The 14,313-nt window shown below is 35.7% G+C and overlaps 1 protein-coding gene across 2 annotated transcripts; it reads left to right on the top strand.

The window, feature by feature from the left end:
* Positions 1-4,555: 4,555 nt before the first annotated feature.
* Positions 4,556-14,081, top strand: LOC121249175. Of its 2 annotated transcripts, none has more exons than XM_041147882.1 (14): positions 4,556-5,092; positions 5,162-5,438; positions 6,212-6,498; positions 7,946-8,128; positions 8,369-9,127; positions 9,252-9,346; positions 9,447-9,506; positions 9,588-9,676; positions 10,011-10,592; positions 11,251-11,325; positions 11,728-11,798; positions 11,904-11,961; positions 12,514-12,769; positions 12,987-14,081. In XM_041147882.1, the coding sequence occupies exons 1-14, from the start codon at positions 4,689-4,691 to the stop codon at positions 13,706-13,708; spliced, it is 3,918 nt and encodes a 1,305-aa protein (XP_041003816.1). In that variant the 5' UTR covers positions 4,556-4,688; the 3' UTR covers positions 13,709-14,081. The 2 variants fall into 2 exon arrangements, with proteins under 2 accessions (XP_041003816.1, XP_041003815.1); XM_041147881.1 differs by having other exon boundaries at positions 6,200-6,498.
* Positions 14,082-14,313: the final 232 nt, after the last annotated feature.

Below are 14,313 nucleotides of genomic sequence, written 5' to 3'. Positions count from 1 at the left end.
GTGTGCTCCTTGGTAGTGGTGAGGGATGTCTGCTTTGCGTGTCTGATTGTCTTTCCCTTTCCTACTTTATCTTGACACCTCCCTGCCTCCTGATACCCTCACCTCCTTGTCCATTCTCTTTCCCATTTCTCATTCTTTTCCTTTGTCTTCTAGTGATAATCCCTTGATGGGCTGGGTTTTGAGAACTATTTTGGACTTGATGTATTTTATCCCCTCACATGTAGGTATATCATTATCCATTTATTTTGTGATATCCTTAGTTTTGGAGTAAATCCCTACTCTATCCTTTAGAAAATTATTTTTCACATGCATCGAGGGTGCTTGATGCTATTCAACATTTAGACATATTTGATTTATACACAAATCTTATATAAGAAAATTTAGTCTGATCCATTAGCAAAGTTTTTTTTCATTATAAAATAGATCTAACATATTACATTAAGAAAACTTTTATTCTCAAGCTAGTGTGTAAATCACATCTAACAAAATGTTGACATGTCATAATTTTATTTTGAAGATAAATTTTAAAATTTGAATCGTATAAATCAAATTTTACCATTTAAGTGATGTGAATTGTGTATTTTAAACACCGGCTTAAAAATAGAATAAACTCTTACATTAAACCATCTCAGCGTATAAATTTTTTGTGTAAGATTTATATGCAGACCTAAATTATTTATTTTTACATTTCAAGTTTTATCATCTTTAATTATACAAACTAACATATCATATATCAAATAACTTACTTTCCAAGTTACTTAAAATATATGAATATCAATTTATGCACACTCTTTTTACTAAACGTAACGAAATTAGATAAAATCACATGTAAACTTGGAGCTGGATTAAGCCGGCTCAATTCTTTGCTTCCAATCTTACCCCTACTTCAGTTAACCACTCTAAAAACCCCAGAGAAACAATACATGGGCATGAGCGTACTTTCGCTATAGCCCGATTCATTGCTGATCAAAACACAGGGTGCTTCGTCCTCCGTAGCTTTGTACGAACCTTCGATTTCGAACTCCAACACATTCAAACCTAAAAAAATCCAATTAGGAACTAGTTTTCTAATCCGCAATCTCAGGATCATCACAGCTCGAGAAAAAGCATCTTCACTTATAGCAAAATTGGAAAAGGTATATACATATTTCTCTGTTTTAATATATGCTAATTTAACTTCTAGGGTTTCTTTTTTTTTTTTTTTATTCGGATTTATTTGGGTAATTCAGGGTAGCATACAGCTTCTTATTCTGGAGTTTTCTGTTGATTCAACTTCTAGGGTTTCCTTTTTCTGTTTGCGATTCGTTTTTGGTTTCTGGGTTTTTTTTTTTTCGCTTCTATTTAATGAACTGAGATTGAGAGAAAAAATTCGAATAATTGAGAAGAAACAGTTATTTCTAACTTAGAGTAACCAGAGTTCACGAGAAAATATTTAATTTTCTTTCTGAAAATATATTAGCATGATCGTAGGGAATGGAGGAACATAGAAAATCAGATATTGAGAAAAATTGGCAAATATTTGGTCGTGCTGACATTGGGCGCAATTTGAATGTTGTGTAATTTAACCGAGGAAGTGAACTTGAGGGAAATAGCCTCTCAAAAAAAAAAAAAAAAAAAAAAAGAGGGAATTTTATTTTTAAATTAAGGAAAAACAATTAACAAAAGTGTTACACTAATTAATGGTATTTACGTAAATGATTTGCCCACAGATCTTGCAAGGTCAGTTTTGAAGTTAGTGATATGGTTGTGGCATCCTTTTCTTAAATTGAAGGAGTATGATCAACCATGCCAGTTTGGGATAGTTTTACCATATGTTATGTGTTGTGCTAGTAAAAAATTGTGTATATCTTTCTTTCTTTCTTTTGGCCATTTTGGTTTTAAGTTTTTATTTATTTATTTTTTTTCGACTTATAAAAAAAAAAAAGTTTTTATTTATTTTTAATTTAACTTGGTATATTGCCAATATATTTAGGGAGATGTGATTAGGTGATAAGAGTACAAGGCATGAGTTTAATTATATATCGCTGGCATTGATCAACTGCACAATTGTTTGTTTTTCTTGAACTATCTATGCCATCCTTGCCGGGAAAGGGGGGTTGTCAATTAGCAATGTCATTATTAACAGTTCAAGTTTTGAGTTGAGGTTGTTGATTCCATTTTGTCTTGGAACTAATATTATAATAATTAAATATGTTTGACATAGCGTATATTTTTCTACATAAACAACAAAAAGTATTCTAGTTATTTGTAATTCTAGGGTGTATGTTCTGTAGCTGCAAATGTAATTTTAGTAGGGGTATTTGCCTAAGTTTTTTTAAGCACATCATAATTTTGGGGAACTTTTTTGCTTGTTCCTATTCAAGGATAAATTGACTTGCTTTGAATGACAATCTTCAAACAAGGTTGTGAGACTCTGAAATTGCTGAATGACTGGAGCATTGACATTCTGATCCTTTATGTTTTGTCCCAATAGGGCTTGGTGTATATTGGATGGGTTTCTAATTTCTCCCTCTTGGGCGATGTTCATTAGGGGCTCTCTATTATGGGCTAGGTGTTTTCTCTTGTATTCACCCAATGTACTTGGTTATGCCTATCGATATTAATACATTTTTACTTATAAAAAAAAAAAACATTCTGATCCTTTATGCATAAATTTTGTATATAATTATATTATGAGTCAATTTTGAATTGGTTTGGGATGCATGTATAATGGTTAACTCAGAATAATGAAAAGATGCTGCAATTAAATCTCCTGGAGTAGGGAAATGACATGCTATTAAAAAGGTGAACTGAAAAGAGGGACAAACCAGTAGAAATTCAAGAAAATGTCAAAGATATGAATTGTTAGAAGCTAGCGGAAGCACCAAGCGAATATGAAGTAATACATTGCAGTTTAAATGGTTTTTTTAGTTTTAGATGCCTTTCTTTATGAAAGCATCCTTTCTAGCAATCAGTTGAATCCTAAAAAGATGAGTGTTGGGTTTTGCTATTATTTTTATTTATTTTTGGGGGCATCCATTAACACTCTCTTTATCTATCGTTATCTGTGTGTATATTCCTTTATGTGGGAAGCTTTCATCCATCCACTTTAATAGACAGGACAAAATTAATCATATATATATGAAGAGGCCATGTTTTCTATGGAGGTTATTCTAGTCCCTTGTGTTTTGGATTGAAGTCTTAATAGTTGCAAGTTAGTATGGATGACACATCCTCTGCACTGCCGATATGGCAAGATTTGATTTGCAAGAGAAGTTTAAAATTAATTTCTCTTGCAAATCAAATATTGTCAGCGATGTGGAGGGTGTGTCCTCCATATCGGCTTGCAAATATAATTTTCTTTCAATCAATCATAAAAGTGTAAAACTGGGTGAATATCATACATTTTAGGAGTTCCATGGTCTATGCTATGTTGGTATATTTAGTCTTTTTTATTCACAAAAACACTTTTTTGGGCACCCAAACACGTGCTTAAACATATCTTGCAATGAAATATTGATGTTTCATTTGGACCTCAAATATGCTTGTCGGTACAAATTATTTCTGTGTTTCAAGCATTAAGGGTATTTGGTGAGTGAAAATTTTTGTAATTTTTTAGAATACTTGAAAAAAAAAATTCAGATGTGTTTTGTATTGAATTTTGTGACAGTAGATAGGTAAAAGGAGAATTTGCTTGGATAAAAATTTGTTGGGATGTACCTATCAAAAAACAAAATTTGTTGGGATGTGTTTTGGATTGGGGTTTGTGTAAGTTTAGTAGAATTGAAAAGTTTGGATAAATTTTTTGTGAGTTTCTTTTTGGGTTTTTGTGAAAGTCTTGGGCCATGTTTGGATATGAAATATTTTGTGAAAATTTGAGAATATTTTTTTGAGATTGGGTTTTGGAAAAGGAGAGAGAAAATCTTGATACTTATATTTTTTTTAAAAAAAGTTAGTGTTGTATTGAAGCTTGTGAAAGTGAATAGGTAGAGTTGAAGAGTTATTTGAATATAACTTTTTAAGATTATTTTTAGTTGGAGCTGGTAAAATTTGTATTGATTTTTGTGTTTAGATAATGTTTGGATAAAAAGTTGAAAAGTTGAATAAGAAAAGGTTGAGATTTAAAGATGTTTGGTTTGGTTTAAAAAAAAAAAAGTGAAATTTTTTGAAAATGTTTGTTAAACCAAACACAGCCTTGGTTTTTGTGTTTTTTTCACATAAACTTTGGAAAGTGGTTATTGTTATTGTTTAATTTGTCATTATTTAATTTTCTACAAACTTAAAATTGTACCGGAAACGATGTCTTGATTGAATTCACGCGACTAACAGCTACTTCTAAACAGTTTATCACTTCCCAAAAAGAAACTTAGGCAAATAATTATATATTTTTTAGAAATAGCTAGTTTTTCTGGTGTTTAAAAGATGATCGATTGGAGTTCATTTTTAATTTATTTTTTAAAAGTAAAGATGATCTGAATTTTTTTTGGAAATCAGACATACCCTAAGGTACTTAATATGTGGAGGCCGTACGTATCATGTAATTTGGATTTGTATTTGGTTTCTTCATTGCAGGGGACAGTGTTCTCATCAGGCAGTCATTGAAAAAAGTAGCACAAATTTGGCCTTTATGTGCATTACTACCACAATTTTGTCATGCACCACTGTGCTTTGTGGGCTTGTAAAACAGAGGATGTTTGGAAACTAATGCAATGGCAACATCTAGCAAGTTTGATATACCTTCTGGTAGCCCGGATAGACCATTATACACCAGTGGGCAGCGTGGATCCCACATAGCTGCTACATTGGACAGATCGGTTAGCTTTCGGGAGAGTATGGAGAATCCTATTCTATCTTCCCTCCCAAACATGTCGAGAAGCAGTTCTACAGTAACACAAGGTGATGTTGTGAACTTCTTCCAATGCATACGTTTTGATCCGAAGGTGCTGGCTGCAGACCATAAGTCTAGTCGGCAAGTGGACTTCAAACGTCATGTGAGTCATGCACTTAGCATTTCACCAGATGATTCTTCATCTGGTTCTTCAAAAGGCAAGCTGCTACCATCTCCGATACCAGAAGAAGTCAAACGCGTAAAGACTGGTCTTGTCAAGGCGAGGTAGTTCTTTTTATATTTTGAAATTGAGATTAGTATTGTAACTAGTTAAAAAAATGTTATATTTAACAGGGAACGTGTGAAAATTTTCAATGAATCACTATCTGTATTCAACAAAATTTTCCCAACTGTACCATCAAAGAAGAGATCCAGATCAGAAGGTTTTTTTAGTGACCGTTCTAGTGTGTTATCAAGTGATCGTTCAGTCCTGGGGCCAAGTGTAGCTAAGATTGGAAATCAGAGTCATGCTGCCCCCAGTGGTTTTGAGCTTGAGCAACAAAAAGCAGAAGAACGAACTAAAAATGCTGTCCCAAACAAGCGCACTCGAACTTCTTTGGTGGATGTGAGAGTAAGTAATTTGGGTTAAACATCTTGTTTAATTAGCTTGCAGCAACTAGTTTAGTTGTCATATTGGTTGACGGGATTGTGTTACTTTTTCTGTTGCTTTTTTGCTTTTTCACAATCACAATATGCCAGTAGGGTTATTAGTGTATACCTTTATACACATGCATTTCTTCCAGATAACATGGAATCCCTCTTTCAGTTAATTCTTCGTTTGACAATTGTTGCTTAGTTTGGACTTTTTTCTTCTTCTGTAGATTGGTAAGAAAATTTGGTACTTTTTGCTGTTTATATATTTTTATTTACTCAAGTTTTAACAGAGGCTTCTTTGGGCAGTGGTGATATATTTTAATGGACTAATTGTCTTTGATTTTCTTATTTTGGCTGTAAATCCTAGTTAGGTGTTACTCATGCATACGTCCTATGTACTTGGGCTATGCCTATTACAAAATTAATAAAACTCCTGTTTACCTATTAAAAAAAAAAAAAGCTTTAACAGATGCCTTGTCTACTCGTAGTTTCTCAAGTTCATATCTATATATGATTGTTGCTTATAAAAAATATATATTTTTATGCGATTTCATGACTTTGTTCGTGTGCTTGTTTATCTTTTTTCCTTTTTTTCCCTAGGTTATTTGTGCACTTGCTGTGTCACGTTGGATTTTCTTGCTTTATATATTTTTATTTGGTGAACCAAATTTTTTGTAACATGCATTGCCTAGATTTATATTCCTCCAAGATATGACTAACAGATTCTAATAAATATAGATGGATGTGCAGAGTAATGCTCTTGTCAGGCCATCTGGAGCTATAGATAGGGACAGGGAGATGCTAAGGCTTGCAAATGGTGCTGCAGTTCAGGCAGAGGATCGAACATTGCCTATTGGTGGTGACGGTTGGGAAAAGTCAAAAATGAAGAAAAAGCGTTCAGGGATAAAGCCAGATGTTTCTCCGAATACAATGTCAACTAAACCAATTGATGGCTACCGAGAAGCTAAACAGGGAATGCAACAGAGGCTTGTTGCTGATACCCGGTCTAGGTTAAGTAATGATTCCCATGGTTTCAGGTATGACTTCTTATTAATATTCATGCATCTGCCCATATTGACTTTTTGAACCCTTTGCATAATAACGTATGTTAAAAATATCCAATTGGACTTATAAAAAAAAATATATATATATCCAATTGGCAGTGCTGGTTCATTTAGCTTCCATTTCTTTGTAGCTTCTTTTTTTTTCTTTTCCCCCTCCTAGGAAGAAAGTCAGGAAACTTTGTAACACCCCCTTCCCAAACAGGTTAGGAATGCCACTCTGTTTTGAGCTGTATCACAAGGACTTAAGAATAAACTTTTAAGGAAATAAATTTCGCTATTTCAAATTCATTTTGTTAATAGTATATATTTTATTGACTATACAGAGTGTTATCAATTTACACAGGGAGTATAGATGATAAGCACCTAAACAGAAATAGAGAAAAATAAAAGAATCCTGTCACCTAGAAACCAATAAACAAAATTGAGCAGTCATCCATTGGTATAATGTTATAATGAAACGATCCTTGACTTTTGTCACAGTCTTCTCCCCTTTCTCTCCATAAGCACTACATTAAGCACAACTAGATCAACTTCCATAAAGTACCCCCCAAATAGCCAGCAAGCTTTGTTCTCCAACATGCCAAAAGATCCACCTCTCTATTTGGCATAACCCAATCAAGCCAAAGATAGTGTTCCAAAGAGCAGTCGCCACCTCAGAGTGATATAAGAGATGTCATCTCCCACTACTCTTGCACTTAGTCCAGGGCGGCGGGCTCCTGTAATCCGGCCCGCCAGTTCAGTCTACCTGGCCCCCAGGGCTAACGGGTGAGTGGATGGCCTTAAACCCCAAAAAAAAAAAAAAAAAAATCTTGCAGGGGGTGGGTTGGGTTTTAACCTGTCCGGATTTTACCTGCCTGCCCAACTACCTATATATACCAAAACCCTATTTTTTTTTTATCCCCAACTCATTTGTTTCCCTCCAGCTGCCATACCTCATCTCATTCTTCTGGCAGTTTTTTCTCCTTCTTCATCTTCTTCTCCATGCAGTGACCACCGCAAGACCCAAGGTTGTGGGTATATTATACCATATTAATGTAATGCTCAACTGCCAAACAACTCGATGTTAAGGATTGTCCTAATAAAATCTCCATTAGGATGTTGTGACCTTTTGGCTTAGCAATGGTGATCGGTTAACTTTCTGGGAGTTTGTAATAGAATTGAAGCCCGTAATTTGAATTATGGCAAATGAAATGGTACTTTCCTTGAGGCTTTTGCCTCATAGTATAGAGGGGAACAGGTTTCCCTTTAACGGGGAATCAAACTTACTATCAGGGGAACTTAGATGTTAGGGTCTCTTCTTCAAGTGTCTTTTCTTGGGACATTAACTCAAACCCTTATAGTTCTGATTAATTTAAATTTTGGCAATTATCGTTTTTAGTTTGTTATCTAAGAGGTGATATCAATATTTATCTTTATATAGGCCAGGAGTGCTGAATGGAGCTGTTGGAGTTGGAAAATCAGATGGTATCTTACAACAGACTGGCTTGGGCATGCGTTCCTCCATCCCTAGGACTGACCCTGACTATGGTTCCCTTACAAATGACAGAAGAGATCGTCCCATTGGTTCAGATAAGGAAAGGTTGAACCTTAGAGCCATCAATAAGTATGTATAGCATCCTTCTTTTCTTGAGTTTTTTTGGGCAATTTTGTCTTATGGTATAATTGCAAGTGTTTCATATGCTAATTTTTTTTCTCTTTTTCGGAGACTTGTTCCAGTATTTTTTGTTCAGTGAGCCTTTAGTTTTCCATTGAAAGCCCCCTTTTCTGACTCCTTTTCTCTCTGTTAATTATTTTGCAATAAAGTCATATAATTATTTTCAATCTCTGCTTGCGCAATGCTTAGGACAAATGTTCGTGATGATTTTAATTCAGCCAGTCCTACCTCAAACACAAAAATGAATGCATCTATTCGGGCTCCAAGATCCAGTTCAGGTGTTGCACCCAAGTTGTCGCCTGTTGTACATAGGGCAACTGTTCCTAATGATTGGGAGCTTTCTAATTGTTCAAACAAGCCACCTGCTGCTGTTGGAGCCAATAATCGAAAACGCATGGCATCAGCACGGTCTTCATCCCCACCCGGTGCCCACGGCGCCAGCCAGAGGCCCCAGAAGATTTCCCGAACGGCAAGACGTACAAATCCTGCCGTTCCAATTGTTTCGAGCAATGATGAAATTCCTACTCTGGATACTGGACCTGATGTCTCGGGTAATGACATTGGGTTGGGATTTGCCAGACGCTTGCCTGGCAGTTCCCCTCAGCAAGTGAAATTAAGAAGTGATCCTCTGTCTTCAGCCACCTTATCTGAAAGTGAGGAGTCAGGGGCTGTGGAAACTAAATCCCGAGATAAGTGCAGAAAGTCTGATGAGATAGATGAGAAAGGTGGACAGAATGTACAGAAGGTGTCCACTCTGGTCCTGTCATCTAGAAAGAATAAGCCAGTTACTGGGGAAGACCTTGGAGATGGTGTTCGGAGGCAAGGGAGGACTGGGCGAGGTTTTACTTCCACAAGGTCTCTCATGCCCATGCCAGTTGAGAAGGTTGGCAACGTGGGAACTGCAAAACAGCTTAGGAGTGCAAGGCTTGGTTTTGACAAGAGCGAAAGGTCAAACATTTTCATCTTAGATATGTTCTGTTTTTTTTCTTAACACATTTTCTCGGTTTCTATTCTAATAATACAGGGCCATTTATATCACAATCTAATCGTTTCACGGAATCTTTTTGCTCAGCAAGGCGGGTCGTCCACCAACTAGGAAACTTTCAGACCGGAAGGCCTATCCACGTCAAAAGCATACAGCTACTAATACAGCAGCAGATTTTCTCGGTAGTTGATTTCCTGAGAAAATATCTATGAAACCTTAATTTTCTGTGGTTACTTTTTTCTTTTTTCTACACTAACCACTTTTGGTTTTTTCCTTATTTAGTTGGGTCGGATGATGGGCATGAAGAACTATTGGCTGCTGCAAATGCTGTTACTAATCATGGTAATGTTCTCAATAAAATTTTGCATCCATCTTATGCTCAAAATTCATTTAGTTGGGTTAATTTATTTTTTGTTACTGCAGCTCGTGCCTTTGCCAGCCCTTTTTGGAGGCAGATGGAGCCATTTTTTGGTTTCATATCCAACGCAGACATATCTTTCTTAAAGAAACAAGTAATGGACCGCCTTTCCATATCCTATAGATTATATGAGATCAAAATCTTGTTGCACACATCATGTGGTATGGATAAGGTGCAGCATTGTAAATGTGTTACAATGCTGCTCCTCTGGGAATTTACTATATTTGGACTATTGTCTTTTAAGGATTTTTTAGTCAACACTGCATTACTTACCCCCCCCTAAAAAAAAAAAAAAAAGAAAAAGAATATTAAGTTATGAATATTTTGATGTATAGGATTAAAGGCTTAGGATTGTTATTTTTATCTGAGGTAAAATCCTCTCATGGTTATCAACTATAATAATTTTCTAATTTGTTTTCATCTGTTAGGGAAATCTTGATTCTGCTGCTACGCCAACTCCACTCCATTCCAATGTTGTTGGTTGCAGTCCTGTTCCTAATGGACATGGGTTGATTGAACATGAGATAGATATGGGGCTTACTAGATGCACCGAACTGCTTGCAGAACATTTAGTACCAGGTACAGGGGATCATAGTGTGATTCCCTTATGTCAGAGACTCATAGCAGCTCTAATTTCAGAGGAGGATTGTAACAGTGGACATGAAGACCTGAAATATGATGAATATGGTACTGAGTTTGAGCTCGATGGACAATTGGAATCAAACAGTTTGAATGACCAGTCGTTACTTGGCTTTCAGCTTGTTGGGTCTACTGCTTTTAAGGGCTATACAATAACTGGGAAGGTAGAGCCTGATGAACATGAAAGCAACATAATGGGCGCCATAAATGCAGGGATGCACTCAAGAGTTGGTCATTCCCTAAACGGCTTACATTCGGACCAGTTGATGATGCCTAGCATGACCTGCTCAGAAACTCAGTATGATAATATGCAGATAAATGAAAAACTTCTCCTGGAGGTTCGAAGTATTGGTATTTTTCCAGAACCTGTGGTAAGTTACTAATAATAGAATTATTGCATGGGATTTGCATTTCTTTTGTTCCCTCATATGGTAGGTAGTTTTTTTAAAGAGTTAAGTAAGTACATAATTAGTCCCTGAGTTTTACACTGTCATCTTTTTACTAATGTTTTAATTTTGATTTGATCCTGGGGTTTATAATTTTTTTTCTCAATTTAGACCCGCCATCAAATTTTTAGTAGATTTTCTAATGGAAATCTAATGTGGCATGCCAAACGTGGCTACAAAATGATAAAACATTTGAAAACATAAAATCACTTTTTAAAAAGTAAAAAAGCAAATATTATATTATATATATGTTTTAAAAAATTTAACATTTTTAGCCACATGGCATGGCACATGTAAACAGTTGGCATTGCACGTCAGATTTCTGTTAAGAGTAAACAAAATCTGATAAAAGGTCTGAAAAAAAAAATTACAAACATGGGGACCAAAATGATAAAATTGAGAACACAAGAAGCAAAGTGATAATAGTACAAAATCCAGAGATTGAGTACGTACTTTAGCCTTTTTTAATATGGATCACATTTCTCTTTTCTGGAGATGCTGGAATGCTTTACGTCATGCTCTTTTAGCTTTGTTTTTAGGGGCTGTCAATGGTTTTGTTGATCACATGTTCTTTATTATTCAGCCTGACATGGCACTGATGGAGGATGTAGGAATCAGTGATGAAATCAGCACATTAGAGGAGAAGTACCAAGAACAGGTATTTGATACCATTGCAAAAGCCCTTAATTTTTTGTATTGTGTTCATTTTGAACTTCCCATCCTCTTGAGGTTAGCATCGTATATTCATTAATCATTTTAGTGGGTGTGTGCCTATGCCTATTTTAGTTGGACAAGTTTTAGAGTTAAGAATGTACTTACAGGAAGAAATCTCTAATTTGTATGCGTCATATAGTAGGGTAATGCCTTTTGATCATTAATAAAGTTCAACTGATAAAAAAAACTATCAGGAAAAAAGTGAGAAGAAAATTTGAGTTCGAAATGAAGAATATTCATGTTGCATGTACCATGAAATTGTTTGTAGTTGAACATTTCATCTTGCAATGACCTAAATTTTATTCTCAAGACATTCATCCTATGAATTTATTTGTTGATTCATTAGATTTCGAAGAAGAAAGGAGTACTAGAAAGACTGTTGAAGTCTGCCTCAACCATAAAAGACCACCAAGAGAAGTAACAATTCTGTTCTTTATTTTCCAATAAATTTTCTTGCTTTCTTTCTTTGACTTGTGCTTTTGTCCATCATGGTGCAAATAAAAACAATGTATTCTCGTGTAGGGAGTTTGAAGAACGTGCCCTTGACAAACTTGTTGGAATGGCCTGTGAAAAGTATATGGTAATCTTCTTAATGATCATTTCCTCCTTTCATCTTTTCTTTGTTATTGCATTTTTCTTTGTTATTGAAATGGAGTGGACTTCAATTGCCCTTTGCTGTTGTCGATGAAAGATATTAGGATGGGGGTTCTTCAATTTTTTTGGGTTTTGATCATGAGTATTTAGGATTTGAGGGATATCGGTTTAAGATTCTTTATCCTATAAGGTCAAAGGGCTTTTCACAATTGAAAGTTTTCGCTTTTCAACATTTGTGTATTTTTTGTCTGAGAATTCTGACAATGTGGTGTGCATTATTGGTTGTTTTGTATATTCATCATTTGTTTAGTTATGTGTTGTCTTGCTGTTTGCTTTCTTGTGTAACCTTTTTAGCATTTCTAATTGAGGACATCTATTATCTTTCTTTCTTTCTTTCTTTCTTTTTAAAAAAAAAAAGTCATTGTTGTCTAATCTGATTGCCTTAGATAATCAACAGTGAAATACTGCTGTAGTTCTGTTTCAGAAGGTTCAATTGCATACATGGTAGGTTAAATTTAATAAAGTTTCTGTTTTATAGACTTATCGGGGTCCTCATGGCACTGGTGGGAAGAGTTACGGTAACAAAATGGCCAGGCAAGCTGCATTAGCATTTGTTAAACGGACATTGGAACGTTGTCATAAATTTGAGAATACAGGAAAGAGCTGCTTTAGCGAGCCCTTATTTAAGGATAAATTTCTATCTGGGTCTTCCAATCTTAATGGTGCCCAACCAGCAGATACTAGCACAGAGGGTGAACCAACCAAACCATATGCCTCCATCCGTTCTCTTGAAGGTAGGTTTTCTGGTATTTCCTTTGGTGTTCAAGGGCAAAACAGTGACAATCTGCCTAATATTCAATGCATCTTTAAACATGTATTTTTCATGTCCACCGTGATCTCATGGGCAAAGTGTTTGGTTGGGTTTTTGCAGTCTGCAGATTTCTTTGGTCCCTTCTGTTTTGTGGTCTGTGGCATGATTTAGTTGTGGATTGTTATTTTGTTTTTCTGCAGGTTCAATGGGTTCACAGCAAAGCCCTTCACAATTTGTTCAGAATGCAGACAACCATGATATTAACTCTGTGGATGTGCTTTTGCCTGTAAATCACTTATCTGAACAAACTACTGGTAAAGAAGATACATGGTCAAACAGGGTGAAGAAGAGGGAATTGTTGCTTGATGATGTTGGTGGTACTATCGTTACTTCAAGTACCCCGTCAGGCATTGGCAGTTCTCTATTGAGCAGTGCCAAAGGAAAGAGAAGTGAGAGGGACAGAGATGGAAAGGGACACAGCAGAGAGATGCCATCTAGAAATGGTACTACTAAAATTGGTCGAGCTTTATCCAACACCAAGGGGGAAAGGAAATCTAAAACAAAGCCTAAGCAGAAAATGACTCAGCTATCTGTTTCTGTAAATGGCCTTGTCAGCAAGATACCAGAGCAATCCAAACCAGCATTACCTTCTGTATCAAAGTCAAATGAAATTACTAGAAGTAGCAATGTCAAGGAAAAAGATGGGTTTGGCTTGGATGTAATGGATGACCCTGTGTCTCTTGATTTATCGAATCTACGTATACCGGAAATGGATGTACTAGGTGTGCCTGATGATCTTGATGGGCAGGGCCAGGATCTGGGTTCTTGGTTGAACATTGATGATGAGGGTTTGCAAGATCATGATTTCATGGGTCTTGAAATTCCAATGGATGACCTTTCAGACTTAAATATGATGGTTTGAAGTTGCTTTCTTTGTATAGTCTTGTTCATTATACTATTGACACACGAAACAAAGTCGCTGTTGTCAAGAAATGACCCGTCACATGAAATAGTCATTTGGCTATCGGGTTCACAAGTAGGTTATATAAATTCTTTCCTAGACTCTTGCACAAGTTGATTTTCGAGTGAACCTTTCGGATGTTTTGGATTTTGCTCCTGTATTAAGTTGGTGACTTCAGACTGTAAATTTTTGTTCAAGGTACAAGTTAGTATGTCCTACAAATTATCTCTTAGCAAACAGTGGACTCTGGCTGTAGCTGTCACAAATGAGAGAGCAATGCCTCTTTTATTGTACATACATTTTATATTTCTAATAAAATCAGCTTTTTGTTCCATTTACTCATGGCTGAATTACTCGTATTTTGAGGTATTTCCTTCTTTTCATACCCTTCTATTATGATTCCTTATGGATAACTTCATTGTCATCTGCTACAGCCGAAGTTGTGGTAAATGCAGTAATCTCATTCTAGCTTTTGTGCATCAAAGATTATTTCCTTGAGAAAGTAGATTTCATTAACAACCTGATGATAATCATGCCTGAGTTTTCATCAAACAAACAAAAAATGG

Source organism: Juglans microcarpa x Juglans regia, chromosome 2D, assembly GCF_004785595.1.
Source record: "Juglans microcarpa x Juglans regia isolate MS1-56 chromosome 2D, Jm3101_v1.0, whole genome shotgun sequence".
Classification (NCBI taxonomy): domain Eukaryota; kingdom Viridiplantae; phylum Streptophyta; class Magnoliopsida; order Fagales; family Juglandaceae; genus Juglans; species Juglans microcarpa x Juglans regia.
The sequence above is the reverse complement of the archived record's forward strand: the minus strand, read 5'-3'. Positions and strand labels throughout refer to the sequence as shown.

Coding starts and splice junctions, on each gene's coding strand:
- LOC121249175 (XM_041147881.1), top strand. CDS start 4,689: ATGGCAACATCTAGCAAGTTTGATATACCTTCTGGTAGCCCGGATAGA. Junction 9,128..9,251: donor GGTTTTGACAAGAGCGAAAG/GTCAAACATTTT, acceptor CTTTTTGCTCAG/CAAGGCGGGTCGTCCACCAA. Junction 10,593..11,250: donor GTATTTTTCCAGAACCTGTG/GTAAGTTACTAA, acceptor TTTATTATTCAG/CCTGACATGGCACTGATGGA.